Genomic DNA, 15,073 nt, shown 5'->3' on the forward strand with positions numbered 1-15,073 from the left:
AAAAAACAATGGAATACGAAAAATGAAATTATTTTAGTGGAGAAGAAAAGGGTACTAATAAAGATTCTAAAAACAATTCTTAAATTTAAGCTTAATTTTATTTTAATATACATTAGTGAATAAGTTGATATGAAAAATACAATCTATATCTATAAATGATATGAAAAAATATTGATGTGATTACTTTTAATCAATTAGATCATCGATGACATGATAAAAGGTCGATGAAATAATTTTATGATTTTGCCGTTACGTAACTACGAAAGAGGCCAGACAAAGGCGATAACAGAAACGAGAAACGGGGCAACATTTGTCGTTCACGCCCATTGTTTGGTCCCTACAGAGAAATCCCAATTCATTTTTCACAGTTACGGTAGCTGCACTGAATTAATGAGCTTTGATGGAGGATACAGATAACCAACTGCAAATACATTCCAGTCTCGGCCTTTTTCATAGGCTTCGACTTTAAACTAGCAAAAGCAACAAACCAAAGGAGAAAGCTTAATCGTACGTCAATGGAGGAAAGCATAGCATAGCTAAGGGACACTTTCAAAAGCGGGAGAACTAAAAGTGTTTCATGGAGGATGAAACAGCTCAAGGCTCTACTTGACCTCGTAAATGAAAACGAGGACTCCATTTTCAAAGCTTTGGCTCAAGATCTGGGAAAGAGTCCAGTTGAATCATACAGAGATGAGGTGATGATGAAATATATATATATATATATATTGATTTTGAATTAATTCCATGCAGGTAGGGATTGTAAAGAAATCAGCCACCTATAGTTTGAGCTGCTTCGACAAATGGGTAGCATTTAAGAAGGTTTTATTGCAACTCTGAATCAATCCTCTCATCTTTCTTTTTTTCCTTTTTTCCCGTTACTCTTACAGCCAATTCTTGTCTTTGTTTATGGGGTCCAGGGTGATTTGCCGTTGCTTTTATTTCCTTCAAAAGCAGAAGTGATACCTGAACCTCTCGGTGTAGTTCTCATTTTCTCATCTTGGAATTTCCCAATCAGTGAGTTTTTTTAGCCAAAAATTGTGCAGACTGTTAATGATTTTTAAGTTTTGATGGAAGATGAAATGCCATGTCCCCTCGTACAGGGACCTAGGCAGGATTTTGTGTTAGTAAACGAACTTATATATAAGTTGTTCTTGCTACAGAGGTGGCATTGGATCCATTGATCGGAGCAATATCTACCGGGAACACCGTGATGCTAAAACCATCAGAACTGGCACCGGCATGCATGTCTTTTCTCATTCAAGCCATTCCTCAATACTTGGACAACAAAGCCATTAAGGTCATTGGTGGTGGAGCAGATGTAGGTGAACGACTAATTGAGCTGAGATGGGACAAAATATTCTTCACCGGTAATAACTTTCCTCCACTTTAGAAACATACCGATGTATCCGACGATCGGAATCAACAAAAGTTTCTGCTTTTGTTCTATCAGTAGGGAGTCCACGAGTTGGTCGCTTGATCATGACCGCAGCTGGAAAACATTTGACTCCGGTTACTTTAGAGCTTGGTGGCAAATGCCTTGCCATTGTGCATAATACTCTCTCCAACCCTTCAAAAGCAAAGGTCATTTTTGACTCATTATATGTATCATTTAAAGCCTTATATATGTATAGATTAAGAGGATCAATGGTTTGATGCCTGTAATTTGGTTTGTGGTATCAAGGTGACTGCTAAAAGAATTATACGGGGAAAGTGGGGGCCTTGCACTGGACAAGCCTGCATTGCAATAGATTATGTGCTTGTGGAAGAGAAATTAGCTTCCACTCTGGTATTAACTATGGAATTTTCAATTGAACAGGGGATTGGAATTTCAATTTGAATTCATGGATTCTTTTTTTTCTTTTGGTTTCAGATTGTGATATTAATGAAGTGTATCAAGAGGTTTTATGGTGATAACCTCAAAGAGTTGAACAGCATCTCCAGAATTGTTAACAAGCACCAGTTTCAAAGATTGGTTGATCTCATGAAAGATCCCCATGTTGCATCCTTTGGCCCATTGCTTCCAATAATTACAGTGAGAGATTCTCAGCCTTAGTTTTCTTGTTAATTTCCATCCAGTAGAATTTTTGTTCTAAGGAAAGTCACCGTTGTTGTATAGGTAAAAACATTGAAGAAAGCATCGAATTCATCAACTCCAAGCCAAACCCTCTTGTTATTTATGCTTTTACTGAGGACGAAACCTTCAAGAAACGAATTTGTTGAAGAATCGGGTAAAGTAAAACGAAAGAACACAAGAATTTAACGAGGTTCAGCAATGTGCTTACGTCCTCGGTGTCTAGGCGGCACTAGAAGTTTTATTCAATGTCTCATAGGTTTAGGTTACATCTCTATTTATAATAAATAAACCCTAGTACATATTTACAAATATAATCATGTGCCGTACCGCGGGGCTATGCCCCCGCACCCCCAACCCACATAATCATAACCCCCACTACGAGACTTTCTTTCTACCAGTATATTTATGAGTCATACCTAACAAATCTCCACATTGGCAAATATCCTACCCCTTACGAAACATTCAATGTGGGTTTGGTTACCTTACTTCTTTAACAACTCGAAACATTCAACAAGTCTAAGCAATGCTTGAACTTTTTCTATCGTAACTGGCTTGGTGAACATATCAACGGCATTCTCATCAGTATGTACCTTCTGAAACAAAATCTCTCCAGATGCAACCAACTCTCTGATCTTGTGAAACCTTACATCAATATGCTTAGTTCTAGCACGATATACCTGATTCTTAGCCAAGTAAATAGTGCTTTGATTGTCGCAAAGCAACTGAACTCCACCTTACTGAACACCCAACTTGTAACATCCCGAAATCCGGGTCAGTGATTAAAATGATAATTTTTGAAATTTGGTTATAAAAGTAGAATAGTTAAATAGTTTAATGACTTATTGGAAATATAGTTGAAGGTTGTTTGGTATTTATTGAATGAATTAAAGGGTAAAATGGTCAATTGACAAGTAAGAAATTTTATTTCCCTTTATAAGATAAGGGAACCACGTGGAAGATGAGAGATTTCTCCAGAGTTCTCTTCTTCTCCTTTCTTCTTCTTCTTCACGTGAAGCCATAAGCAAAGGTAAGATCTCTTGTTGGTTGATATTTAGTTGAATTTAAGATAGGGTTTTGATCATTAGATGATAATTAAGCTTAAGGAAAGCTTAATTTATCTTAAAACCATAAGATAAAGGAGTCAAGAGAGATTAAAGATTAAAAGTTTTTAAAGGAAATCTTGAATGAAAGTTGATAAGTTAAATTGGAAGTTAAATTTGACTTGTCAAGGGTCTAATTAAGAAGTTAGAAGCCATAGAATTGGAATTAAAACATGTTACACAGTTGGTATAATTCTTGATTTGCATATGAGGAATATAATTTTGAAGTTAAAGATGGTTTATATGGATATAAATTGGTTTAAGCATGTGTATATGAGTTAATAACATGAAAGGGGATGAAAGATGAAGTATTTGAGTGGATTTTCGTGCACAAAATGGAATTTTGGGCTAGTGTGCATCGGTACACATTCAACCTGTACGATTCATCAAGGGTAAATTTCCAGAAATTGTTCAGTGTGTATCGATGCACAGGAAGTGCATCGTTGCACCCCTTAAAAATGGAAATATCGAATGCAATTAGTGCATCGATGCATAGGAAGTGCATCGATACACCCCCTTAAGATTAAAACATCGAAGGTGCTTTGTGTATCGATGCATGGGTAGTGCATCGATGCACATGTTAAGGGATGCATCGATACACTGTAGAATGTATCGATGCACTTTAATGGGAAATGGAATAAATTGTTATTTCAGTTTATGAAATGATATATTAAGTATATCAAATGGAATATTGATAGTATAAATACATGATTGTGTAGATATCGATCGAGAGCAAGTTCTGTAATGATTGAAAGGTTAGAATTGATCAAGAAGAGAAAGAAAGCCATAGGAGTAATTGATAGCAAGTGAGGCCAAGGTGAGTGCATCTTATTTTAATATAGGATTATGTGGAAATTGGACTTGCGATAAGTCTAATTCCTATAGTTGTAGTGCATTAAGTCATGAATATAAGTATGTGAATTTCCTGATTTGTATGTATTCATGATTATATGTATTGATATGTTTTTGTATGTGCTATATGATTTATGTAAAAATACTATTATGTGATATATGAAAATGTAATGTAAACTACATATAAATGGTGAGACATGTAAATATATGTACATAGAGAGAAATAATAGAATAAAATATAATTCATATAACAATGAAATATGAGACTATGTGAATACATGTCTATAAGATAGATTAGGTAAAAATAGCAGAATATGATATAAGTGAGTTTATGAGAAGCGATATGAACTGGGTAAGCATGTATAAAAGTTATATGAACAATAGAAACATGAATTGGGTAAGTACATAGTTAGGTGATCATTTATATGCATTAGTATAATAGAATTATATGATTTAATAAGAATTGAGATAAGCTAAATACGATTGACCATAGAATGAAATGAGAATAGTATATTAATTAGGAAGCTTGAACATAAGTGATAATACGAACATATAAGATAAGCTATAAGGGTAAAACTCATGTACTTGAATAAAATTATGACATATAAGGTATATGAAATTGAACTAAGTAAATAGATTAGATTAATATATATATAAGTGAAATGATAGAAATGATACATGTTTATAAGTATGTCATAGATTACATGATATAGGTAAATATAATAGAATGAAGTTTAAGCTATATGAGATTATATAAGTTATTAATTATGATATATGTGATTATGAGACTATATGTGAAATGAAATGAGTACATATTTATATGATGAGATGGTGAACTATATGAACATGTGAATATATGTCTATGAGAAGACATAAGAATAAGATATAAGCAAGGTGATATGAAATGTGAAATGACGTATAAAGTTAATATAAGTAGTGTAAAAGTGATCTACTTGATTATATGTATATGTGATCCAAGTTATGTGACCTAATATACGTGAAAGGTGAAAGTGAATTATGTGTCTATGTGAATACGTGAAATGACATAAATAATAATGCCCATGTTATGTGTCATGAGAGCTAGGGATATAGTTGGCATGCCAAGAGTTGAGGGTCTACGCGGTCCTTCGGGACATATATGTATTCCTTGGAACATGTGTGATGTCTTTTGAGACACATACTTGATCCTTTGTATATGTATATGATTCTTAAGGAATTTTTTACGTGGTCCTTAGGGACATTTTATATGGCACTTCGGTGCAATTCTACGCAGCACTTCGGTGCAATTCTACGTGGCGCTTTGGTGCATTTATACGAGCTGTGGTGATAGAATTAGTGCACAGCCTCAATAGACTCACATATCTATAGTTCTCAAAAGTGTACATGAGTTAAACAAACAGATAACAATGAAGATGGTACTGGTGAAGTATATGTTTTTGTGATATGAATTGTATTATATGACTGTTATAATGATGTGTGTATGGTTTGAATAAGTCATATGTTGATGAAAAGTATGATTAAAGGATATAAATGATAATAATGTGGATAATAGAATATGAATAATGATGGAAATAATGTGTGATGTGTATATGTGAACATTATATTATATATAATGGTTGTGTGACATCATGAAGTAATATGTTCATACATGTTTAAGCATTTAGAGTTTCGTTTATAAATTTAATGCCTCACTAAGTCATAGACATAGCGTGTGATTGTTTCACACGTAGGTTAAAGAAGCGAGAAGGGAAACGAATAAGAGCAAGACAGGTCAGCATATCCTTTACAAAATTTTAGATCAGAAAATAGATGATTTAAATGTGTTTGGTTAATTTGAATATAGTTGGCATGTAATAATTGATTGAGTTGAATATGCTCTGATCGATTTTGATTATTTTGGTCAATTTATATAAATAAACCGCTTTTATTTTAATGAAAGTTTTATATTTTCTTTGAATTTTGTCAAGAGTCAAAGTTTGTAAAGTCAATGTGACACCTCAGACTTGTATTCGGGTCGGGTACGGGTTGGGGGTGTTACATTTAATGGTATTAGAGCTAAGGTTTAGCCGATTCTAGGCTTAAACCGAAGTCAAATGAGTTTTAAAAATGTGTATATGCCAACATAAAGTGAAACTTTCTGATCTGATAGTGTAAGGAGTGTGTTGTCTTGCTAATAGAATTAGATTGCTAAGTTGTAATAGAAGTATGATTATGATAATTCCGAAATAAAGTGAAAGGTGATATTCCTGATTGTTGTAGCTATTCACCTGCCCTGGCCAAGCAGGATGAAGAGCGGACACCTCAGAAAGTGCCTCATAAAATCAAAGTTGATTTCAGTAGTCGAAATCATATTAGAATAATGATAGAAGATTTTCCTAGTTTTGAATCAGAAAAGTGATGTGAAGTATTCTTATTATTCCTTGGATAAGATAGAATATGGTCAATAAGTGTTACCATAAGAGTGTTAAAAGATCAAATGATGCAGTGAGAATTGGTAGAAGAGTTCAAGAATAAGTGTATTAGTGACAAGCGTATAAGATGTATAAAGTCAGAGCTTATGGGTTTGAAACGAAGGGATAATATTGTGTATAAGCAAGAGTGTGTATATGATAAGGATTTGCAGTTAAGATGGAAAGAGTTAGCAATTGGCTAACCAGAGTATGTGAAAAAAATGTATTGGAATTATAAGATTATAAGATATTGTCAGGTTAAGATAAAAGATATAAAGTGGATCTGGATACAAGTTAAGGATTGATCAGAAGAGTTTAAGAATGTGTATATCGATGATCAACTTATAAGACAAAGGAAGTCAGAATGTTGAGTTTGAACAGCAAAAATTACCGGATGTATGAGGATAGATGTGAAATTGATAAGTTAAGTAAACTAATTTTTAAATAATTTCAATTGGAAATGGTGTATATGATTGGTTGACTAGGGCTTGTGCCTAGATTGGACAGATGTTATTGACTAGCTGTCAGAGTAAAGGTGATAGAGTTATAAGATTGGAAGAAAGGATAAAGTTGAATTAATTAATTATGATGTTGATCTGAATATAGTTGTGCATTCTGATCGGATAACTATGATGTAGACAAGGAGAAAAGTAATTTTATGGAGCATTAAAGAAGGAAAATACAATTATAAGAGATGGTAAAGAATGAAGTTCTGTATAAGTAAATTGGGTTATCAAGGTTACGAGGATGCAATGAATATTGGTACACAGAGATGAGTATAGGTGATAGGACAAGAGTATATGAATATGAAAGGAAAGATATGATTTATGTATAAGGAGATTTCAATTTGGAATGAATAAAGGAATAATGGAATAAAGAAATGAAAATGATTGAGTTTAAGGGATTAGATATGATGAAGGTTATATGAAAGTGTAGATGATAAGTTCGATATAGAAGTACGAAAAGTGTGCAAGGTGAGGTGAAACGATTCTTTAAAGTGTATGTTTAATCATATTTGAAGAAGATTTAAGGTTGTGCTCTTGGTCAAATGATGATGGAAAATGAGTTTGGTTATTGTTATAAGGTAATTAGATATGGATTTATGAGGTTAAGTGATGAAAATTGATGTTACTGTCATGGTGATTAGTGACATTATATGAAATTTTAGGAATGATCAAAGGAAAATGCAGAATAGAATGAGAGGAAAGACAGAAATGGATTGAAGTTACTGGTTGTTGTTTAAATGATAAGTGATAGTAAATGAATGTATAAAGGAAAAAAGGTAATTGAAAAAAAAATGTTAAGTAAAGGAGGCAACATGAGAACATTAGAAGATATGTTCTTATTGATATGTTCAGTGAAAATTCGAGGACGAATTTTCTTTAAAGGAGGGGAGATTTGTAACATCCTGAAATCCGGGTCAGTGATTAAAATGAGAATTTTTGAAATTTGGTGATAAAAGTAGAATAGTTAAATAGTTTAATGACTTATTGGAAATATAGTTAAAGGTTGTTTGGTAATTATTGAATGAATTAAAGGGTAAAATGGCCAATTGACAAGTAAGATTTTTATTTCCCTTTATAAGATAAGGGAACCACGTGGAAGAGGAGAGATTTCTCCAGAGTTCTCTTCTTCTCCTTTCTTCTTCTTCTTCACGTGAAGCCATAAGCAAAGGTAAGATCTCTTGTTGGTTGATATTTAACCGAATTTAAGATAGGGTTTTGATCATTAGATGATAATTAAGCTTAAGAAAAGCTTAATTTATCTTAAAACCATAAGATAAAGGAGTCAAGAGAGATAAAAGATTAGAAGTTTTTAAAGGAAATCTTGAATGAAAGTTGATAAGTTAAATTTGACTTGTCAATGATCTAATTAAGAAGTTAGAAGCCATAGAATTGGAATTAAAACATGTTACAAAGTTGGTATAATTCTTGAGTTACATATGAGGAATAGAATTTTGAAGTTAAAGATGGTTTATATGAATATAAATTGGTTTAAGCATGTGTATATGAGTTAAGAACATGAAAGGGGATGAAAGATGAAGTACTTGAGTTGATTTGAGTGGATTTTCGTGCACAAAATGGAATTCTGGGCTAGTGTGCATCGGTACACATTCAACCTGTACCGATGCATCAAGGGTAAATTTCCAGAAATTGTTCAGTGTGTATCGATGCACAGGAAGTGCATCGATGCACCCCTTAAAAATGGAAATATCGAATGCAATTAGTGCATCGATGCATAGGAAGCGCATCGATACACCCCCTTAAGATTAAAACATCGAAGGTGCTTTGTGTATCGATGCATGGGTAGTGCATCGATGCACATGTTAAGGGATGCATCGATACACTGTAGAATGTATCGATGCACTTTAATGGGAAACGGAATAAATCTTTATTTCTGTTTATGAAAGGATAGATTAAGTATATCAAGTGGGATACTAATAGAATAAATACATGATTGTGTAGATATCGATCGAGAGCAAGTTCAGTAATGATTGAAAGGTTAGAATTGATCAAGAAGAGAAAGAAAGCCATAGGAGTAATTGATAGCAAGTGAGGCCAATGTGAGTGCATCTTATTTTAATATAGGATTATGTGGAAATTGGACTTGCGATAAGTCTAATTCCTATAGTTGTAGTGCATTAAGTCATGAATATAAGTATGTGAATTTCCTTATTTGTATGTATTCATGATTATATGTATTGATATGTTTTTGTATGTGCTATATGATTTATGCAAAAATACTATTATGTGATATATGAAAATGTAATGTAAACTACATATAAATGGTGAGACGTGTAAATATATGTACATAGAGAGAAATAAGAGAATAAAATATAATTCATATAACAATGAAATATGAGACTATGTGAATACATGTCTATAAGATAGATTAGGTAAAAATAGGAGAATATAATATGAGTTTATGAGAAGCGATATGAACTGGGTAAGCATGTATAAAAGTTATATGAACAATAGAAACATGAATTGGGTAAGTACATAGTTAGGTGATCACTTATATGCATTAGTATAATAGAATTATATGATTTAATAAGAATTGAGATAAGCTAAAAAAGATTGACCATAGAATGAAATGAGAATAGTATATTAATTAGGAAGCTTGAACATAAGTGATAATACGAACATATAAGATAAGCTATAAGGGGAAAACTCATGTACTTGAATAAATTATTAGATATAAGGTATATGAAATTGAACTAACTAAATAGATTAGATTAATATATATATAAGTGAAATGATAGAAGTGATACATGTTTATAAGTATGTCATAGATTACATGATATAGGTAAATATAATAGAATGAAGCTTAAGCTATATGAGATTATATAAGTTATTAAATATGATATATGTGATTATGAGACTATATGTGAAATGAAATGAGTACATATTTATATGATGAGATGGTGAACTATGTGAACATGTGAATATATGTCTAGGAGAAGACATAAGAATAAGATATAAGCTAGGTGATAAGAAATGTGAAATAACGTGTAAAGTTAATATAAATTGTGTAAAAGTGATCTACGTGATTATATGTATATGTGATCCAAGTTATGTGACCTAAGATACGTGAAAGGTGAAAGTGAATTATGTGTCTATGTGAATACGTGAAATGACATAAATAATAATGCCCATGTTATGTGTCATGAGAGATAGGGATATAGTTGGCATGCTAAGAGTCGAGGGTCTACGCGGTCATTCGGGACATATATGTATTCCTTGGAATATGTGTGATGTCTTTTGAGACACATACTTGATCATTTGTATATGTATATGATTCTTAAGGAATTTTCTACGTGGTCCTTAGGGACATTTTATATGGCACTTCGGTGTAATTCTACACGGCACTTCGGTGCAATTCTACATAGCACTTTGGTGCATTTATACGAGCTGTGGTGACAACATTAGTATATAACCTCAATAGACTCACATATCTATAGTTCTCAAAAGTGTACATGGGCTAAACAAAGAGATAACAATGAAGATGGTACTGGTGAAATATATGTTTGTGTGATATGAACTGTATTATATGATTGTTATGATGATGTGCGTATGGGTTGAATGAGTCATATGTTGATGAAAAGTATGATTAAAGTATATAAATGATAATAATGTGGATAATAGAATAAGATTAATGATGGAAATAATGTGTGATGTGTATATGTGTACATTATATTATATATAATGATTGTGTGACATCATGAAGTAATATGTTCATACATGTTTAAGCATTTAGAGTTTCCTTTATAAATTTAATTCCTCACTAAGTCATATACTTAGGGTGTGATTGTTTCACACGTAGGTTAAAGAAGCGAGAAGGGAAGCGAATAAGAGCAAGACAGGTCAGCATCTCCTTTATAAAATTTCAGATCAGAAAATATATGATTTAAATGTGTTTGGTTAATTTGAATATAGTTGGCATGTACTAATTGATTGAGTTGAATATACTCTGATCGATTTTGATTATTTTGGTCAATTTATGTAAATAAACCGCTTTTATTTTAATGATAGTTTTAACTTTTCTTTGAATTTTGTCAAGAGTCAAAGTTTGTAAAGTCAATGTGACACCTCAGACTCGTATTTGGGTCGAGTACGGGTTGGGGGTGTTACATTTAATGGTATCAGAGCTAAGGTTTAGCCGATTCTAGGCTTAAACCGAAGTCAAATGAGTTTTAAAAATGTGTACATGCCAACATAAAGTGAAAAATTATGATCTGATAGTGTAAGGAGTGTGTTGTGTTGCTAATAGAATTAGATTACTACGTTATAATAGAAGTATGATTATGATAATTCCGAAATAAAGTGAAATGTGATATTCCTGATTGTTGTAGCTATTCACCTGCCCTGACCAAGCAGGATGAAGAGCGGATATCTCAGGAAGTGCCTCATAAAATCAAAGTTGATTTCAGAAGTCGAAATCATATTAGAATAATGATAGAAGATTTTCCTAGTTTTGAATTAGAAAAGGATGTGAAGTATTCTTATTATTCCTTGGATAAGATAGAATATGGTGAACAAGTGTCACCATAAGAGCGTTAAAAGATCAAATGATGCAGTGAGAATTGATAGAAGAGTTCAAGAATAAGTGTATTAGTGACAAGCGTATAAGATGTATAAAGTGAGAGCTTATGGGCTTGAAACGAAGGGATAGTATTGTGTATAAGCAAGAGTGTGTATATGATAAGGATTTGCAGTTAAGATGGAAAGAGTTAGCGATTGGCTAACCAGAATATGTGATAAAAATGTAATGGAATTAAAAGATTATAAGATATTGTCATGTTAAGATAAAAGATATGAAGTGGATCTGGATACAAGTTAAGGATTGATCAGAAGAGTTTAAGAATGTGTATATCGATGATCAGCTTATAAGACAAAGGAAGACATAATGTTGAGTTTGAACAGTGGAAATTACCGGTTGTATGAGGATAGAGGTGAAATTGATAAGTTAAGTAAACTAATTTTTAAATAATTTCTATTGGAAATGATGTATATGATTGGTTAACTAGGGCTTGTGTCTAGATTGGACAGATGTTATTGACTAGCTGTCAGAGTAAAGGTTATAGAGTTATAAGATTGGAAGAAAGGATAAAGTTGAATTAATTAATTATGATGTTGATCTGAATATAGTTGTGTATTTTGATCGGATAACTATGATGTCGACAAGGAGAAAAATAATTTTATGGAGCTTTAAAGAATGAATATACAAGTATAAGAGATGGTAAAGAATGAAGTTCTGTATAAGTAAATTGGGTTATCAAGGTTATGAGGATGAAACGAAGATTGGTACACAGAGATGAGTATAGGTGATAGGACAAGAGTATATGAATATGAAAGGAAAGTTATGATTTATGTATAAGGAGATTTCAATTTGGAATGAATAATGGAATAATGGAATAAAGAAATGAAAATGATTGAGTTTAAGGGACTAGATATAATGAAGGTTATTTGGAGGTGTAGATGATAAGTTCGATATAGAAGTACGAAAAGTGTGCAAGATGAGGTGAAAATATTCTTTAAAGTGTATGTTTAATCATATTTGAAGAAGATTTAAGGTTGTGTTCTTGGTCAAATGATGATGGAAAATGAGTTTGGTTATTGTTATAAGGTAATTAGAGATGGATTTATGAGGTTAAGTGATGAAAATTGATGTTACTGTCTAGGTGATTAGTGACATTATATGAAATTTTAGGAATGGTCAAAGGAAAATGCAGAATAGAAGAAGAGGAAAGACAGAAATGGATTGAAGTTATTGGTTGTTGTTGAAATGATAAGTGATAGTAAATGAATGTATAAAGGAAAAAAGGTAGTTAAATAGTTTAAATGATTAGTGACATGAGAACATTAGAAGATATGTTCTTATTGATATGTTAAATGAAAATTTGAGGATGAATTTTCTTTAAATTAGGGGAGATTTGTAACATCCCGAAATCCGGGTCAGTGATTAAAATGAGATTTTTTAAAATTTGGTGACAAAAGTAGAATAGTTAAATAGTTTAATGACTTATTGGAAATATAGTTAAAGGTTGTTTGGTAATTATTGAATAAATTAAAGGGTAAAATGGTCAATTGACAAGTAAGATTTTTATTTCCCTTTATAAGATAAGGGAACCACTTGGAAGAGGAGAGATTTCTCCAGAGTTCTCTTCTTCTCCTTTCTTCTTCTTCTTCATGTGAAACCATAAGCAAAGGTAAGATCTCTTGTTGGTTGATATTTAGCCGAATTTAAGATAGGTTTTGATCATTAGATGATAATTAAGCTTAAGGAAAGCTTAATTTATCTTAAAGCCATAAGATAAAGGAGTCAAGAGAGATTAAAGATTAGAAGTCTTTAAACGAAATCTTGAATGAAAGTTGATAAGTTAAATTGGATGTTAAATTTGACTTGTCAAGGGTCTAATTAAGAAGTTAGAAGCCATAGAATTGGAATTAAAACATGTTGCAAAGTTGGTATAATTCTTGAGTTACATATGAGGAATATAATTTTGAAGTTAAAGATGGTTTATATGGATATAAATTGGTTTAAACATGTGTATATGAGTTAAGAACATGAAAGGGGATGAAAGATGAAGTATTTGAGTTGATTTGAGTGGATTTTCGTGCACGAAATGGAATTCTGGGCTAGTGTGCATTGGTACACATTCAACCTGTACCGATGCATCAAGGGTAAATTTCCAGAAATTGTTCAGTGTGTATCGATGCACAGGAAGTGCATCGATGCACCCCTTAGAAATGGAAATATCGAATGCAATTACTGCATCGATACACCCCCTTAAGGGATGCATGGGTAGTGCATCGATGCACATGTTAAGGGATGCATCGATACACTGTAGAATGTATGGATGCACTTTAATGGGAAATGGAATAAATCGTTATTTCAGTTTATGAATGTATATATTAAGTATATCAAATGGGATACTGATAGTATAAATACATGATTGTGTAGATATCAATCGAGAGCAAGTTTCGTAATGATTGAAAGGTTAGAATTGATCAATAAGAGAAAGAAAGCTATAGGAGTAATTGATAGCAAGTGAGGCCAAGGTGAGTGTATCTTATTTTAATATAGGATTATGTTGAAATTGGACTTGCGATAAGTCTAATTCCTATAGTTGTAGTGCATTAAGTCATGAATATAAGTATGTGAATTTCCTTATTTGTATGTATTCATGATTATATGTATTGATATGTTTTTGTATGTGCTATATGATTTATGTAAAAATACTATTATATGATATATATGAAAATGTAATGTAAACTACATATAAATTGTGAGACGTGTAAATATATGTACATAGAGAGAAATAAGAGAATAAAATATAATTCATATAACAATGAAATATGAGACTATGTGAATACATGTCTATAAGATAGATTAGGTAAAAATAGGAGAATATAATATGAGTTTATGAGAAGCGATATGAACTGGGTAAGCATGTATAAAAGTTATATGAACAATAGAAACATGAATTGGGTAAGTACATAGTTAGGTGAACATTTATAGGCATTAGTATAATAGAATTATATGATTTAATAAGAATTGAGATAAGCTAAATAAGATTGACCATAGAATGAAATGAGAATAGTATATTAATTAGGAAGCTTGAACATAAGTGATAATACGAACATATAAGATAAGCTATAAGGGGAAAACTCATGTACTTGAATAAAATTATGACATATAAGGTATATGAAATTGAACTAAGTAAATAGATTAGATTAATATATATATAAGTGAAATGATAGAAGTGATACATGTTTATAAGTATGTCATAGATTACATGATATAGGTAAATATAATAGAATGAAGCTTAAGCTATATGAGATTATATAAGTTATTAAATACGATATATGTGATTATTAGATTATATGTGAAATGAAATGAGTACATATTTATATGATGAGATGGTGAACTATGTGAACATGTGAATATATGTCTATGAGAAGACATAAGAATAAGATATAAGCAAGTTGATAAGAAGTGTGAAATGACGTGTAAAGTTAATATAAGTTGTGTAAAAGTGATCTACGTGATTATATGTATATGTGATCCAAGTTATATGACCTAAGATACGTGAA

General features: G+C 31.7%; 1 protein-coding gene across 1 annotated transcript; it reads left to right on the forward strand.

Moving 5' to 3' along the window:
• Nucleotides 1–516: 516 nt before the first annotated feature.
• On the forward strand, nt 517–2,053 carry LOC120195352 (aldehyde dehydrogenase family 3 member F1-like). The gene is made up of 7 exons (XM_039197408.1): nt 517–695; nt 751–819; nt 918–1,014; nt 1,161–1,367; nt 1,454–1,581; nt 1,682–1,786; nt 1,871–2,053. The coding sequence occupies exons 1-7, from the start codon at nt 585–587 to the stop codon at nt 2,051–2,053; spliced, it is 900 nt and encodes a 299-aa protein (XP_039053339.1). The 5' UTR covers nt 517–584.
• The last annotated feature ends 13,020 nt before the right edge of the window (nt 2,054–15,073 follow it).

Source organism: Hibiscus syriacus, unplaced genomic scaffold (genome assembly GCF_006381635.1).
Source record: "Hibiscus syriacus cultivar Baekdansim isolate YM2019G1 unplaced genomic scaffold, ASM638163v2 tig00117012_pilon, whole genome shotgun sequence".
Taxonomy (NCBI): domain Eukaryota; kingdom Viridiplantae; phylum Streptophyta; class Magnoliopsida; order Malvales; family Malvaceae; genus Hibiscus; species Hibiscus syriacus.